This window comes from Podarcis pityusensis, assembly GCF_964106645.2.
Source record: "Podarcis pityusensis genome assembly, chromosome: 3".
NCBI lineage: Eukaryota > Metazoa > Chordata > Lepidosauria > Squamata > Lacertidae > Podarcis > Podarcis pityusensis.
The window spans coordinates 14,744,517-14,759,414 of NC_138026.1; the positions used below are offsets into that span (position 1 = coordinate 14,744,517).

At 46.3% G+C, this 14,898-nt stretch overlaps 1 protein-coding gene across 9 annotated transcripts in view; it reads right to left on the reverse strand.

Moving 5' to 3' along the window:
• Window positions 1–14,898, reverse strand: part of SEL1L2 (SEL1L2 adaptor subunit of SYVN1 ubiquitin ligase) — a 57,427-nt gene that overhangs the window by 33,776 nt on the left and 8,753 nt on the right. For 8 of the 9 annotated variants that reach the window (XM_080999142.1, XM_080999141.1, XM_080999140.1 and 5 more), the window contains exons 2-3: window positions 5,146–5,195; window positions 2,683–2,737 (exon numbers count right to left, since the gene is read on the reverse strand). In XM_080999142.1, the coding sequence (XP_080855268.1) occupies window positions 2,683–2,737; window positions 5,146–5,195 (105 nt within the window). The remainder of the gene's footprint in view (window positions 1–2,682; window positions 2,738–5,145; window positions 5,196–14,898) is intronic. The other variant, XM_080999143.1, reaches the window with a different exon arrangement.

Consider the following 14,898-nt stretch of genomic DNA (forward strand, 5'->3'; position numbering starts at 1 on the left):
GCAACAAATATGTTGTAAGTGTTTAATACCAACTATAAGGCACATGGGATCATGCTGACATAGTGAGCTTGGTGATGGCTATAATGCTACTGGTGCTTGGCTGCATTTAGGCTAGAAAATAGGTTGGGCAGTGTTCTGAGCAGAAAAAGCCTTTCTTTCTTTCTTTCTTTCTTTCTTTCTTTCTTTCTTTCTTTCTTTCTTTCTTTCTCTGTCTACAGCACAGGGGAGGATTTGTTGTAATTGTGTAGGCAAAGTGTAAACCTACTTTCCCTGCACGCTGTGTTCACGGGGGGGGGGGGGGAGAAATCACTCACACACCTGCAATTTATTTTATTTAAACCATGACATGATTGGGAGGGACACAACTCGTGTCATGTGCATGGGCATCGGCAGGAGTTTTTGGGGGGCAGGCCTTTTGTTGGGGGGGGCAGAACCTCAGTTTGCTATGTATTTTTATTGATTTTTATTGGTTGGGGGGCAGCTGCCCCTCCTTGCCCCCCACCCCCGCTGCACCCATGGTCATGTGTAATTAAGCTCTTAAGTATGTGGAATCAAAACTCTAGTGCTTATGAAGTTTCACATGGATGTCTTCTATAAGGGGAGCTGAATGGGGTTCTGCGATTCATAACTAGATATTTATAAAGTGTCAAAGAAAGTTCTGGATAAAGTTTGCATCAATTCACAAATTGCTGACCATTTCATTGTCCGACCTAGTTTCCCCGGTTCTGTCAGCGCTTCTTGCTCCCGAATGTTTTTGCTCTTCTGATATGAGCAAAAATAGCCAGTCATGCCACATTTTGCATTCTTTTAAAACATGCAGTCAAGTTGACAAGTGCATCTTCATGGATTCCTATTTTTCAGCGGAAAATCAATATTGACATTTTTTTTTTAAAAAAAGCATGGGCTTCCAAAGAGGTGTTTTTTTGTGGTGGCTATTATCTAACTTATGTGAAATGAAATGATCGATAAACTATTCCTTATTTTAATTAAGAGTAAGAAAATTCGCATTGAGATTATGATGTTGATTATCATTTAACATTCTAACAGGGCAATCCTAGATGTGTCTGCTCAGATGTTACCCGTATTTTTCGCTCTATAACACGCACCCGACCATAACACGCACATAGTTTTTAGAGGAAAACAAGAAAAAAAATATTCTAAACGAAATAGTGGATATATGATTTTTGTGGTTCATGCTGTGGCCACAGACATGTGATCTGACGGTGAGTTTGGGGTAGCCCAATGCAAAAATCCTGAGGATCCATGTGGATCCATGCTTTGTAACCAAGGAGGAGGGAAGGAAGGGGAACCATGGATCCTCTGCTCACGACTGCAGCAGATCCCCCCCGCCACCCGCAGGCATTCACTCCATAACACGCACAGACATTTCCCCTTACTTTCTAGGAGGAAAAAAGTGAGTGTTATGGTGCAAAAAATACGGTAAGTCATTGGGACTTACTCCCAGATATGTGTGTATAGGATTGCAGGCTGACCTGGGAGTAAGTTCCACTGAACTCAATGAGGTTCATTTTCAGGTAGATATGCAATTGTGATGTAGCAGTATTTTATATTAGATTCCCTCTCTGCTGTTAGCTCTTGGCTGGCCTTGAAAAAGATGCATGCATTCATTTAAGACTGGCACTGGGGGAAAGTTGTGATCTTGTGTCTTCAACAGCTGTGTGGCATACATTCAACATGTTAAACATTTCTAGTACAGTGGTACCTTGGGTTAAGTACTTAATTCGTTCCGGAGGCCTGTTCTTAACCTGAAACTGTTCTTAACCTGAAGCACCACTTTAGCTAATGGGACCTCCTGCTGCTGCCGCGCCGCCAGAGCACGATTTCTGTTCTTATCCTGAAGCAAAGTTCTTAACCCGAGGTACTATTTCTGGGTTAGCGGAGTCTGTAACCTGAAGCGTATGTAACCTGAAGTGTATGTAACCTGAGGTACCACTGTATATAAATACAAATATAGGAAAACCTTCCCCTGTTCAGATTCTGTCAGACGTTTTATTACATGTGTGTCTACTGATTTATTTTTGAGTCCTCCTCTCCACCTGAGAAAGAGAGCACAAATTTGCATGTGATGCAAAGAATGTGCAAATTTTATGCAAATCTGTGCTCTCTTTTTGCAAGTGGTTTAGAGGGCCCGATCCACATACAGGGTACTGGGCACACAAAAATTCCTATTGTCACCCCTGATAGAACATTGTCTCATTATGCTTTCATTTTGCCAATTCTGAATTGAGTGAGATTTTACAGTAGAGTAGTGAGAAAACTGGATAGGGAGATTTTATTATTTTTTCTATTGAAAACATTTTAAAAAAAATTACAGTGGTACCTTGGTCTACGAAGAGCCCTGTTAACGAACTATTCAGTGAACGAACTCTGCAAAACCGGAAGTAGGTGTTCCGGTTAGCAAACTTTGCCTCGGAAGCTGAACGGAAGGTGAATGGTGGAAGGGCACTGGTGGTGGGAGGCCTCAGTAGGGAAAGTGCACCTCGGTTTAATAACGCTTTGGTTTAAGAACGGACTTCTGGAACGAATTAAGTTTGTAAAACGAGGTACCACTGTACTGATTCAGAAAGCTTTTACAGCTCAAATTTTGCCTAACACTCCGAGAGAATATACAAAAGATCTGAGGGAGTAGGAGACAGTTAAGCTCTGAATTGAAATGATTACCTTCTGATGAAAATGAATCTTGAACTGTTAATCTTTTACTCTTGTTCAGGGTCTCCTGCAAAACAATTGAATTTATATATGTAATCTATCTTCAAAATTGAAGGAAATCGTTGTCTGGTCAGGTCCTAGAATTGGCTTAGTTGCTCATACAGGGCTTGTCTACACTTCCGCTTGTCCCATGTCGAGAAAGCATGGGTCTGAGTAATTTCCCACTTGTTCCATGCTTTATAGGCCTGGGTCCGAGCAGTTTCACAGTAAGGATTTAAACAAATTTTTTAAATGGATGTTGCAGAACTACGCTTTCTTTACAAATAACTAAGTAGAATTAAGTGGTTTTTAATTTTGCCCAGATGACATTGCATACATCCCACATTGCTGTGGAGCATGTTATGTAATGTCACTTGAGGGATGATATGCAAAATGTGCTCATCTTGAGTGCCTCTTCTTTCACTTTTAACAAAATTCAATTGTTTTTTAATCATGCTTTGCTTCATTTCCAGCTCTAAAATGAGCTCTAGCTATTCACACTCAAAATTGTATTTCAGTTATTTGATTTGATCAACCTGAGCATAATCATCAGAGGCAACTTTTATCCCCAGTTAAGGTTTTTTATTTGCATGAAATGATTCATTTTGCAGCAGCTTCTTTTATTTTCCCTAGAAGGGATTTTGCATTGAGAATAAGAAACAACTATTCATCAGCTATACCATCTATCACTTAGGCTGTGTAAGTCAAAGTCAACTTTGCTGAAGGCAGTAGGCAGAAAGCACTCAGCAGAACGAAGTTACTGTGACCGTTTGGAATGAAGCAAGAACTTAACAAGGAAACACAAAAATCTCATAGCATGGAGAAACATAGCTAATAATCTCTGAGCTCACCTGTATGTTTAGCACAGCAACATAAAAACAGCAAAAACAAACAAGGATGGGCATCATTCTTCCACATAATATAAACAACTATTGTTACTTTAAAAGGTTTATAAACCACTCACATTATAAAACATTAGAATAGTGTATAGAAAACCAAAAATACATCTAAAACATACACCAGAAACAATACAGCTAAGATAACACAGTACAACACCAAAAGATGACCAGCGGACAGCAATTAAATATTTAAGTCAGAAAAGGCTTGGGTAAGTAAAGGTCTGGAGCATGTTATCTGAAGGAGTAGATACTTGGAACATGCCTTATCTCATAAGGCAATAAATTCCACATTAAAAGGGCCACAACACTGGTGGACACAAGGTGAATACTCAGAACTCTTGGAATCGCTAGGAGGTAGGGATGGGATCCTCAGGTCAGATGCCAAAGTGGACTCACTTGATCTAATCCGGGAAGATCATAAAATGGATTAGATAATGAAGGCCACTTTAGAATCTCTAGTCCGTTGATTCTGGCTGCCTGCACCAGGTGGTCTGAGGGCACTGGAGGCATGCATGTTTCTGCTGCATATTTCCCTCTGAGAGCAACAGACCATTAATTCCCATTGTTCCCAAGGAGGACTTGCTCTGTAACAGTTGCAGATCTTGGGGTCTCAAATTTCAGTGGCGCCCCTCTATCTCCTGCACTCCATTGCAGTACACCCTGCGGCATCCCTGAAACTCCACACCCAGTGCGACTGAACTGGCTGTGCTCCCCTAAATACACCTGTCTGTACTGTAATTTAAAGTTCATAGAGGCGAGGACCCCACACATTTTGAATTGCGTTTCAGAGCCTGTGGGAAGCTGAAAGTCTTACTTCTACATGGAGTTTCTTAGAAAATTACTTTCGCACTTCTGTGGATATTTTAAAGGATCCTTTGGGGGATCCACAAAGTTTAGGATCCAGCAGATTCTAGCCGCTGTGGGTTGTGCCACAAAACACCTCATTTTGTGGCTTTCTGCTTGCTACTGCAGGTGGGAGAATGGCCAGTCGTAGCTTTCTACCTGCTAAGGCAAAGCTGGAGCCTTCACTATGGCAGAGACTTCCAACAGTATTCCTCTCTGCTAGTGGAGGCTGGTAGAGAGGCAACTATGTGTCATCCTAACTCAGCCACTCAACCATCAAGGGGAAGGGGATTAGGATTACATTCCTAATCTGGATCCAACCGAATGCATTTTAACATTGTCTGGATGGATAGTTCATCATGTGCACCGTACAAAACACATTTTCGTATGATTCAATCTATTACTAGTTTGGGGCAATAACCTTGACTTCAACAACTGTCTTACTCAGTATGTGTTATTTCCAAGTACATATCTCTTTTCTTTTCAATTATTTACTTTCTCTTTCCTTATCTAGTGATTTACCCAATAGTAGACTGAATCTTCATGCTATTTATACTGGTCTCATATATAAAAGAACCATGTGCTAAAATCTGTTATTGGTTGTTTATTTTAATATACTTTAAGAAGCTCAATAAAAATGCAATTCATATACAGCAAAAACAAAGCAGTTTTTGAAAAGGCGGTAGTGTTTTACCTCTTTTGAAATGTTAACTCCTCTCTTATTCTGAAGAATTTCTTCTGATTCTGAAAACAATAAAGACATCAAATAGAGTACAACTTTTAACAAAAAGGTGTTACAGAGAAACAAGAACATTTTACAGTAAAACAAAGGAAGCCATCTTGGTCCACACACACACAAAAACAAAAAACAAAACCCACAGTGAGACAGGACTTTTACAAAGAAATTATTTTGTTACATTCTGATTGGTCCTTCTTGAACCTCCTTCAGATTAAAAAAAGAGAGGAAAGAATAAAAAATAATAGAATGAGAACTAATAAAGGCCCAGGAGATTGTCTGGTATTCCTTAACTCAAGGCTACTGAAGGATAAGATATTACAAAAAAAGTACTTAATGTAAATTGACGGTAGACGAGTTTGTAACCTGAAAGAGTCATTAAGGATTCAGTTTCAACCTCAGGATCTCTTTCAAAAATGTAGAGCATTGTATGTGCCAAAATGAGCATTAAAATGAATTTGAGCAGGGTTGCTCATAGTGGCTAAGAACTGTACATTCTTTGAGGCTTCCTCCCGCAATCCCCTATTGAAATATACTCAGAGTCGCAAAGTGATTTCATGCTCTTTATTCAGCTCATAGTGGTGAGGAGGAATGAATAAATGTCCCCTCACAGTATCTGCTTTATATACATTATTTACACAATGGGCTGCACATGATTGGCTAATTCTGGAATTCTACTGTAAGCCAATCAGGTTGTGGATTCACTTCTATCTGGAGCAGGATTGGGTGGTTCCTGCCAACCAATCATACTGCTGCATTGTTCTAGGACCAATCAGACTGCTGCATTCTGAATCCTATTGTTCTAGGACCAATCAGACTGCTGCCTTTTGGATCCTATTGTTCTAGGACCAATCAGACTGCTACAGTTTGGATCCTATTCAACTCAGTACATAACACCCCTCCCCTCTAAGTTCCAGTCCTGCCCGGGAGGTCGCATTCATAGTCCTCAAGGTATGCCGGCGGCCTACGTGTGCGTTGTGGCCTGGGGTGTTCCCTGGTCCGGGCTCCGGGTTCTGGCTCGTGTTCCAAGGATGCTGGCTGTGATGCGGCTGTTTGGTCTGGTGCAACCGGCTCGCTCAGTCGTGGTTCTGGTTCCAGTGTCCTTTCGGCCTCAAGGGGTCCTCTCTGTATTTACTGATTCTGCCTCTCCTGCTGGCCCCTCCTGCTCTATGGGCCTCACTGCCCCGCTGTTCCCTTGGGACTCCTCTGACCTGTCCTCCTCCTGGTTTTCTCCCGGGAATCGTCGCCGTATCTGGTCGCAGTGGCGGCGCCAGCATTGCCCCCCATCCGTTAGCACCTCGTACGACACGGGGCCAGTGACCCTGGTGATTGTGGCGGGTACCCATGCTGGGCCTGCCCCAAAATTCTTTGCGTACACTGGGTCCTGGGCCTCGAAGGTCCGGGGGTTCCTGCCTTCCCCCACCACTACCTCATCCTGAGCTCTATCGGGGTGAAGGCGGTCCAATCTGATTGCAAGGCGCCGACCCATTAGTAGTTCAGCGGGGCTCCGGCCAGTCGTTGAGCTGGGGGTGCTGTGCTGTGCTAGAAGGAATGTGGCAAGGCGGTACTCCCAGTCCCCTTGCGTCATGCGGCGAAGGGTGTCCTTGGTGGTCCGCACCATGCGTTCTGCTTGGCCATTGGTGGCAGGGTGGAACGGCGCCGAACGGATGTGGCGGATGGCGTTCTGCGCTGTGAAGGTTTGGAATTCTCCTGACGTAAATGCAGTCCCGTTGTCTGAGACGAGAGTGTCAGGGAGCCCGTGGGTTGCAAACAGCCTGCGTAGTACCCGGATGGCTGCGGACGTGGAAGTGGACGGTACCAGTGCGACTTCCAGCCATTTGGTGTAGGAGTCCACCACTATGAAGAATGTTTTCCCCTGAAAGGGGCCAGCGAAATCCACATGCAGGCGTGACCATGGTGCTCGGGCGGACTCCCAGGACTGGACTGGGGCCCTTGGGGGGTCTGGGCGGGATTCTTGGCAGGCCTGGCAGTGTTTGACCCAGGCCTCTATCTCTCCATCGATCCCCGGCCACCACACATAACTCCTGGCAAGGGCCTTCATTCTTACTACCCCTGGATGTGTCTCGTGTAGGGCTGTGAGGACCCTTTTGCAGAGGGGCTGGGGAACAACGACTCTGCTTCCCCATAACAGGCACCCCTTGTGGGCCGACAGTTCATGTTTGCGGGTTGTGTAGCCGGCGAATTCTGGCCCGGGGCTGCTGCTGGGCCATCCCCTCCACACCCAGTCCAGGACCCGGGAGATGACCCTATCTTTCTTGGAATGGTGTGCAACTTCTTGTGCCTGAATGGGGCGGTCGGGAAGCAGCTCCAGGCTCATAACCTCTTGTGCAGGTGCTGGGTCAGGGCCTGTTTCCGGTAGTGGTAGCCTGCTGAGGGCGTCCGCATGGCCCATCGCCTTCCCAGGTCGGTGAATCAGTGCATACTGGTAGCTGGCAAGGAAAATTGACCACCTGAGGACGCGAGGAGACAGCACTTGGGGGGTCTGCTTTTCGGGGGCAAACAAGCCAAGCAACGGCTTGTGGTCAGTCACCACGGTGAAGGGCCGCCCGTACAAGAAATCATGGAATTTTTTTACTCCCTTTACGATTGCCAGACCCTCCTTGTCGATTTGCGAGTAGTTCCGCTCGGTTGTGTTGAGTGTCTGGGAAAAGTACGCTACCGGTACCTCTCTTCCATCCGGGAGTTGGTGCCCCAGGACAGCTCCAATGCCATAGGGTGAGGCGTCGCATGCTAGCACCACCGGCAGCCTCTCGTCGAAGTGTGCCAAGACCGAGTTTGAGACAAGCAAGTCCTTGACTGCCTGGAATGCGGCCTCCTGGCGCTGGCCCCACACCCAAGGGGCCCGCTTGTCCAGGAGTCTGTGTAGGGGCTCCGCTACCGCCGCCTTGTGGGGAAGGAAGGAATGGTAAAAGTTCAATAGTCCCAAGAAGGCCTGAAGTTCAGTCTTGCTCTTGGGCGCTGGGGCATCACAAATGGCCCGTACCTTGTCCCCAGTCGGGTGGACCCCTTCTGCGTCCACCATAAATCCCAGAAAGTCCACCTGAGGCACTCCTAGTAGACATTTTTCCCGCTTCACCTTGAGACCCGCCGTCTGGAAACGGTGCAGAACGGTGCGGAGGCGGTCCTCAAACTCCTCTGGTGTGGGGCCGGCAATCAACACATCATCGAAGAAGGGGGTGACGCCAGGAATCCCTTTAAGGAGAGAGTCCATTATGTTCTGGAATATGCCTGGTGCCACGCTGACACCGAATTGCAGCCGCTTTACCCTGAACGCTCCTCTGTGCGTCACAATCGTCTGTGCCTCTGCTGTGGCCTCATCTACTGGCAGCTGTTGATATGCTTGGGCCAAGTCCAGCTTGCCAAAAATTTTCGACCCAGCCAGGGTGGCAAGGACATGGCTGACCACTGGCACTGGGTATGCGTGGGCCGTGAGGGCCTTGTTTATGGTACATTTGTAGTCTGCGCAGATGCGGACCGAACCATTAGGCTTGACGGGTGTGACGATTGGGGTTTCCCAGGGAGCATTAGGCACCGGCTCCAGCACTCCTTGCTCTACGAGTCGGTCCAATTCCTCGTCTATACGGGGTTTCAAGGCGAACGGGACCCGGCGGGCCTTGAGCCTGACCGGTCGTACTGCGGGGTCAAGCTGTAGCGCAATGGGGGGGCCCGTATACTGTCCCAATTTCCCATCGAAAACCCCTGGAAATTCCTTGCATATGGCGTCCACGTCCACTTGTAAGCTAGTGTGGTTCACCCCGGTGACAGCTAGCCCCAGTGGTCCAAACCATGCCAATCCCAGTAAGCTAATGTAGGGGCCCTTGACCACAAGCAAGTCCAGTTGCCGCGTCCGCCCTTGGTATTGCACCCTGAAGGTCCCCACCCCCATTGTGGGGACCTTACGTTTCTGGAAGTCCCGGAGGGTGAATGGGGCCGGCCTGAGTTTGGGACCCCCAGTGGGACACAGTTTCCTTAAGGTCCTTGCCGAGATTATGGATAGAGTTGAACCCGTGTCAAGCTCCATGCGGCATGGGGCCCCCTCTATCTGTACCTCTACATAAATTTTCTCTACGTTGGGGTGGGGCAACTGGTATACCTGGAAGTCCGTGAGCTCCGTCGAGTTGCCTTGGTGCGTTGGGCCCCGGGACCTGGGGCTCTTGGATTGGTCATCTGATGCCTGGTGTCGGGTGGGCCGAGCCCGACACACCCGGGCGATGTGTCCCGATTTTCTGCACTGCCTGCACTCTGCGTTGCGGAAACGGCAGGTCCTCCTCTCGTGACTCTCCCCGCAGCTTGCGCAGTTCCCTCCTTCTCGTCGAGGCAGCTGTGGTCTGTGCGCTGCTTGAGTGCGCTGCTGTACTCGGTGCACCTCCTCCCTGTCGGATCCTGAGTCGTCGGTGAGGTCTTCATGGTGGACCCTCGGTTGGGATGGCAGGCTCGGCCGTGCCTCTTGGGTCGACCTCTCGGCAGCTTCTGTTGCCAGGGCCTCCTCCAGAGCGACCTGGAACGTTAGGTCCTTCTTAGCGTAGAGGCGTCGTTGCAGCTTCTCATCCTTCAGGCCACCGACGAGGCGGTCACGAAGCATGTTCTCCAGCTCTGAGAAGTTGCAGAACCGGGCGGCTTGGCGGAGAGAGGTCACAAACCCAGTTATGGTTTCCCCAGGGGCTTGCCGCTTTGCGTAGAAGGCATTTCGACGAGCCACCACTGAGGGCTGCGGCGAAAAGTGCCCCTTCAGCTGTTCCATTATTGTTTTGTATGGAACAGTAGCGACGTCTTCAGGCGCAAGGAGAGCCCGGGCGATTTCAAACGTCTCCTCTCCGCAGACGCTGAAGAATATCGCCCTCTTCTTGGCGTCTTCTTCGTCGGTGACCCCTTTGGCTTCTAGGAGGAAGGTGAAACGGGAGGCGTACGCTTCCCAGTCTCCAGATGCTGGGTTGAATGGCGAGAAGCTGCTGTTGGCTGCCATTCTGAGTTCCTTGTGCCCCGGAGCTGAAGCCTGGATACACGGTGCGAGGCAGCGGTGCGGCAGTTGGCGGTGCTGCGGTGCTGTGTGTGGCAGTCAGCTCAGCGGGATCCCATCCTCGTCGCCAGTGAAATATACTCAGAGTCGCAAAGTGATTTCATGCTCTTTATTCAGCTCATAGTGGTGAGGAGGAATGAATAAATGTCCCCTCACAGTATCTGCTTTATATACATTATTTACACAATGGGCTGCACATGATTGGCTAATTCTGGAATTCTACTGTAAGCCAATCAGGTTGTGGATTCACTTCTATCTGGAGCAGGATTGGGTGGTTCCTGCCAACCAATCATACTGCTGCATTGTTCTAGGACCAATCAGACTGCTGCATTCTGAATCCTATTGTTCTAGGACCAATCAGACTGCTGCCTTTTGGATCCTATTGTTCTAGGACCAATCAGACTGCTACAGTTTGGATCCTATTCAACTCAGTACATAACACCTATGCTGCCTGAAAATCTGCTTTGGAGGGTTGTGGGACCCTCTGGATCAACATGGAAGGTGGTAGTGGGGGTTACAGGGAGAATGGGAAATAGTTGGAAATTATTTCCCTTTCGCTTCTTCCATTGTGGAGCCTCCACTGGATCTCAATAATGCTCACCAACAAAAGGAGCCCTTCCATTTGCAGAACAGTAGGTCAGGATCTAACCCTTTAAAATACCGTATTTTTCGCTCTATAAGACACACTTTTCCCCTCCTAAAAAGTAAGGGGAAATGTGTGTGCGTCTTATGGAGCGGATGCAGGCGGGAGGCTCTGCTCAGCGCTCCCTTTAAAGAGCCACGTGGAGCGTGTGTGGGGCTCTTCGGGGCTTTTCCCTGAGGAGGGAGAAGGGCTACCTTTCTTCCTCCTTGTGGAAAAGCCCCCAAGAGCCGCACACACACTCCGCGCGCTCTTTAAAGGAAGCGCGGCTCTTGGGGGAGCCTTAGCTGCGCGCAGCCTCTCCCTGGCAAGGAGAGCCTTCATCGCACCGATCCCTCTTGCCCTCCTGGCTTCAGGGATAGCCCCGCAAAGCCTCCTGAGCGAAGATGGAGGAGCGCTCCCTCTTAGCTCAGGATGCTTTGCGTTGCTTTCTTATTTCTTGTTTTCCTCCCCTAAAAACTAGGTGCGTCTTATGGTCCGGTGCGTCTAATAGAGTGAAAAATACAGTATAATGTATTAATATAATGGATTGGGCTATTAAGATGTGTTTATTGCTAAACACATCCAAAACTACCAAACAGGATGGGCACGTACATTGCCTAAAAAAGAAAGGAAATGCACCATATTATAGCATTGGTATGAGTTGGTGAAAGTTATACTTCAAATCGTTGGCTTTCCCTGTCCAGGAAACTGCCTGGCAGAGAAGCCATCAAGAGGTAATCACTGGAATGACCTAGTCATTGACTTAAGAAAAGACACACAGAGAGAACAGATCAGTAAAAAAAAGAGAGAGAGAGAGAGAGAGAGAGAGAGAGAGAGAGAGACTATTCCCCCAGAGTGCAAGTGGGGAAGTTCCAGATTTGCAGTGGACAGTGATGTAAGCGAACGGTAAAAAGTGTCAGTTTTGCAAGCTGGAGTGGGAGGGCAGAGCTCAAGGTGTGCTGTCATTTCGTGCTGCAGAGAGCGTCAGACACAATGCTTAGGGTCTATGAATCCAAGCCTGTAGCAATGGAAGGAGCAGGACCCTCTTGGGTTGAGAATGCTCTGCATTCTCTCCATATAGGCTCAGGTTGCAATAAGATAAAGCATGATATAAGAAATAAAGGGAGAAATAAAAAACACTAAAATTCAATAGGAGTATTTAATGGATGGCTATACCATCTCCTGTCTTCAACCACAAATCCAGAGACACACCACAGTTTACCTGAATGATACCTTGGTCCACCGGTGGTCCATGGACCACAATCTGGGAACCCCTGACATATTCAACTTTGCTGGGATAAATAGCTTTTCTAGTTTACTGAATTCTCTTAGCTTCTGTGTTTGTTTCTAACTTCCCTGTGAAGTGCAGCTGTACTAGAAAGAAAACTGAGCAGCAGAGACTTCTTTCATATACAGTATAATACAAAATGACATTCACATGAACAAACATACCAGCTATAAATTAATACTCTCTTTTGTCTGGAAGCTTAATTTTTATGTTATCTGGTGGACCTAAAATAATTTCTCTGACAAGTTTAATTAGAATAATAAAGCTCTAGGGACCATATAACCGTTTCTCCAGATTCTTGCAGTTATCCAAGCAGAAAAAATGAACTTGAAATTACCTAAGGGTGGCAAATACGCAAAGGTTTATGAATGAACAAGATTAACATTAGTTAAAGTGAACCAGTTAGTTAACATTTGTTAGAGTGAACCACTGTCATACATTAGTAAACCTGAGGCAATATTTAGTCCAAGCAAAGTGTTGCACATTTATCCTAGCAATCTCTTATTACAAGAGATAATAACATTGTTTGGTAAGCAAAATGAACAAGCAAGTAAAAAACCTAAGAGCTCTTACTATGCTGATACTGGCTCTCCTTTAACTGAAATGTTTAAAATGTTAAAAACAGATGCCTACTAATTTCAAACACTGGAAAAGAGAGGCTTTATTTATTTATTTTTTAAACATAATTTTTATTAACAGGCCAATCATATCACATTATTTCAAATCACATTAATTCCAAATTATACAGCCGAATTTTTCAATTTTGTTGGGGGTACCCATACATCAAGCTCCGGACGAGTATCCAAACATCACTTCTATTACTGCTTTAATTAAACAGTTCTATCCAGTTCTATCCAGATAGTTTCTTTTTTACTTTCTTCATCTTCTTGTTGTTGTCATATATTCCTTTCTTTGCGATCTCTGATCATCTTCACAGGCAGGTTAAGAACAAACATCGTCTGCGTGGGTTTTACGCACTCCACAAGTCATATTTCATAGGGACAGCTGCCATTCCACTCCTCCTTCGAAAATTTATCTTCGGTCTGCCCTTTGGTTTTCTCAGGCTTGTAAAATATCTCCTAGAGGGCTCTTCCAGGTTAAAGATCAAATTCCAAACATCGTTCACTTTCAAATAGTCCTGGTTCTCCTCCCCCTGTCTTTCTTAAGCAAGCCTGTCTTGCGAGACGCCATTTTAAAACTGCGTCATAAAATTTTTCCATTCTCCGATCTTTACCAATCCTCTCTTCATTCATCATTAATTCATCCCACACAGTTTTTAGATTCCTGCTTGTGTAGTAAAATACGGGGGTTCTTTTTTCTTTGGGGTGGAGGGTTATTATTTATGCTCATATAAGATAAAGAAAGAAAAGTTTTTCCCTCCACCCCACCTTCTTAGCTCCAAACACACCCATTTCTTAATGGCGCTTCGTCTCTTGATTTATTTGTCTTCGCCCGCTGCTCCGATCCCAGAGATCCATTAATCAGCAGTCTTATCTCCCGACCTTTGCTTGACGTATGTGCTTTAACATCTTCCAATTATATATTTCCAATTATATTTTCGTGTTAAAGCAAGCCAGCACGCGCAAATTGGAGACGGCGTCCGGGAAGAGCCGACCGCACCGAGGGCTTAGCCAAGTGACCGGCATACCCCCCTCTCTCGAATCTGGGGATGCATTGTGGCCACCGCTGGCAAGGCAGTCCCCCCCTCCATATCCTTGGGGGGGGGGAGACTGCATACTTCCCATAGCAGCCTCTTAATTACCTCGTGTGGGTCAGAGAGATGTTATTGTCGGCCATCTTCCAATGCGCCACCTGGTGGCCCCCCGGAAAAGAGAGGCTTTAATGGTCTGATAACAAGCAGAATCTGACAGTGTAACCACCATGCCAACAGGTGACTGACTACAAGGAAATACCGTAATTGTTTCAGATACAGGAATTTTTAAAAAACCCTCCAGTTAACAAGGTGCCAATGTGGTTACTAGACTCCTATCATTCTTGACCATTTTTCATGCTGGCTAGGTCTGCACTATACATTTAAAGTAGCATCATACCACTTTAAACAGTCTTGTCTTCCCCCAAAAAATCCGAGGAACCAAAGTTTGTTAAGGGTGCTGAGAGTTCTTAGGAGGCCCCTATTCCTACCCAACCCGATACAATTCCTAGAGTGGTTTAACAATCAATCCCTGTTCACAGGAAGTTCTGGGAATTGCAGTTCTAGTAGAGGAATAGGAGGTCTCCTATCAACTCTATTAACAAACTACACTTCCCAGGATTCTTTGGGGGAAGATGTGGCTGTTTAAAGTGGTATCCTACTGCTTTAAATGTATAGTGCACATGGGCACAAATGGCAGACACGCCCTATCATTCATGGAAAGTCCCACACCAGTCAGTTGCCAATTTAGTCACGGTTAGGATACTCCAGGTGGTGTTCCCTAGGAACAAGCAAATACAGTCGGACCTTGGAAGTGAACGGAATCTGTTCCAGAAGTCCGTTTGACTTCCAAAATGTTCGAAAACCAAAGCACGGTTTCTGATTGGCTGCCGGAAGCTCCTGCAGCCAATTGGAAGCTGCGGAAGCCCTGTTGGACGTTCGGCTTCCAAAAGAATGTTTTAAATTTGTTTCGATTGTTTGGGAGCCAAAATGTTCCAGAACTAGGCTGTTTGACTTCCAAGGTACGGCTGTATGTTGATTTTGGCTTCTTTCCATTTCTCACATTTATAAGTTTGGTTTGCCACATTTCCACAAATGGTTTCAATTTTCTT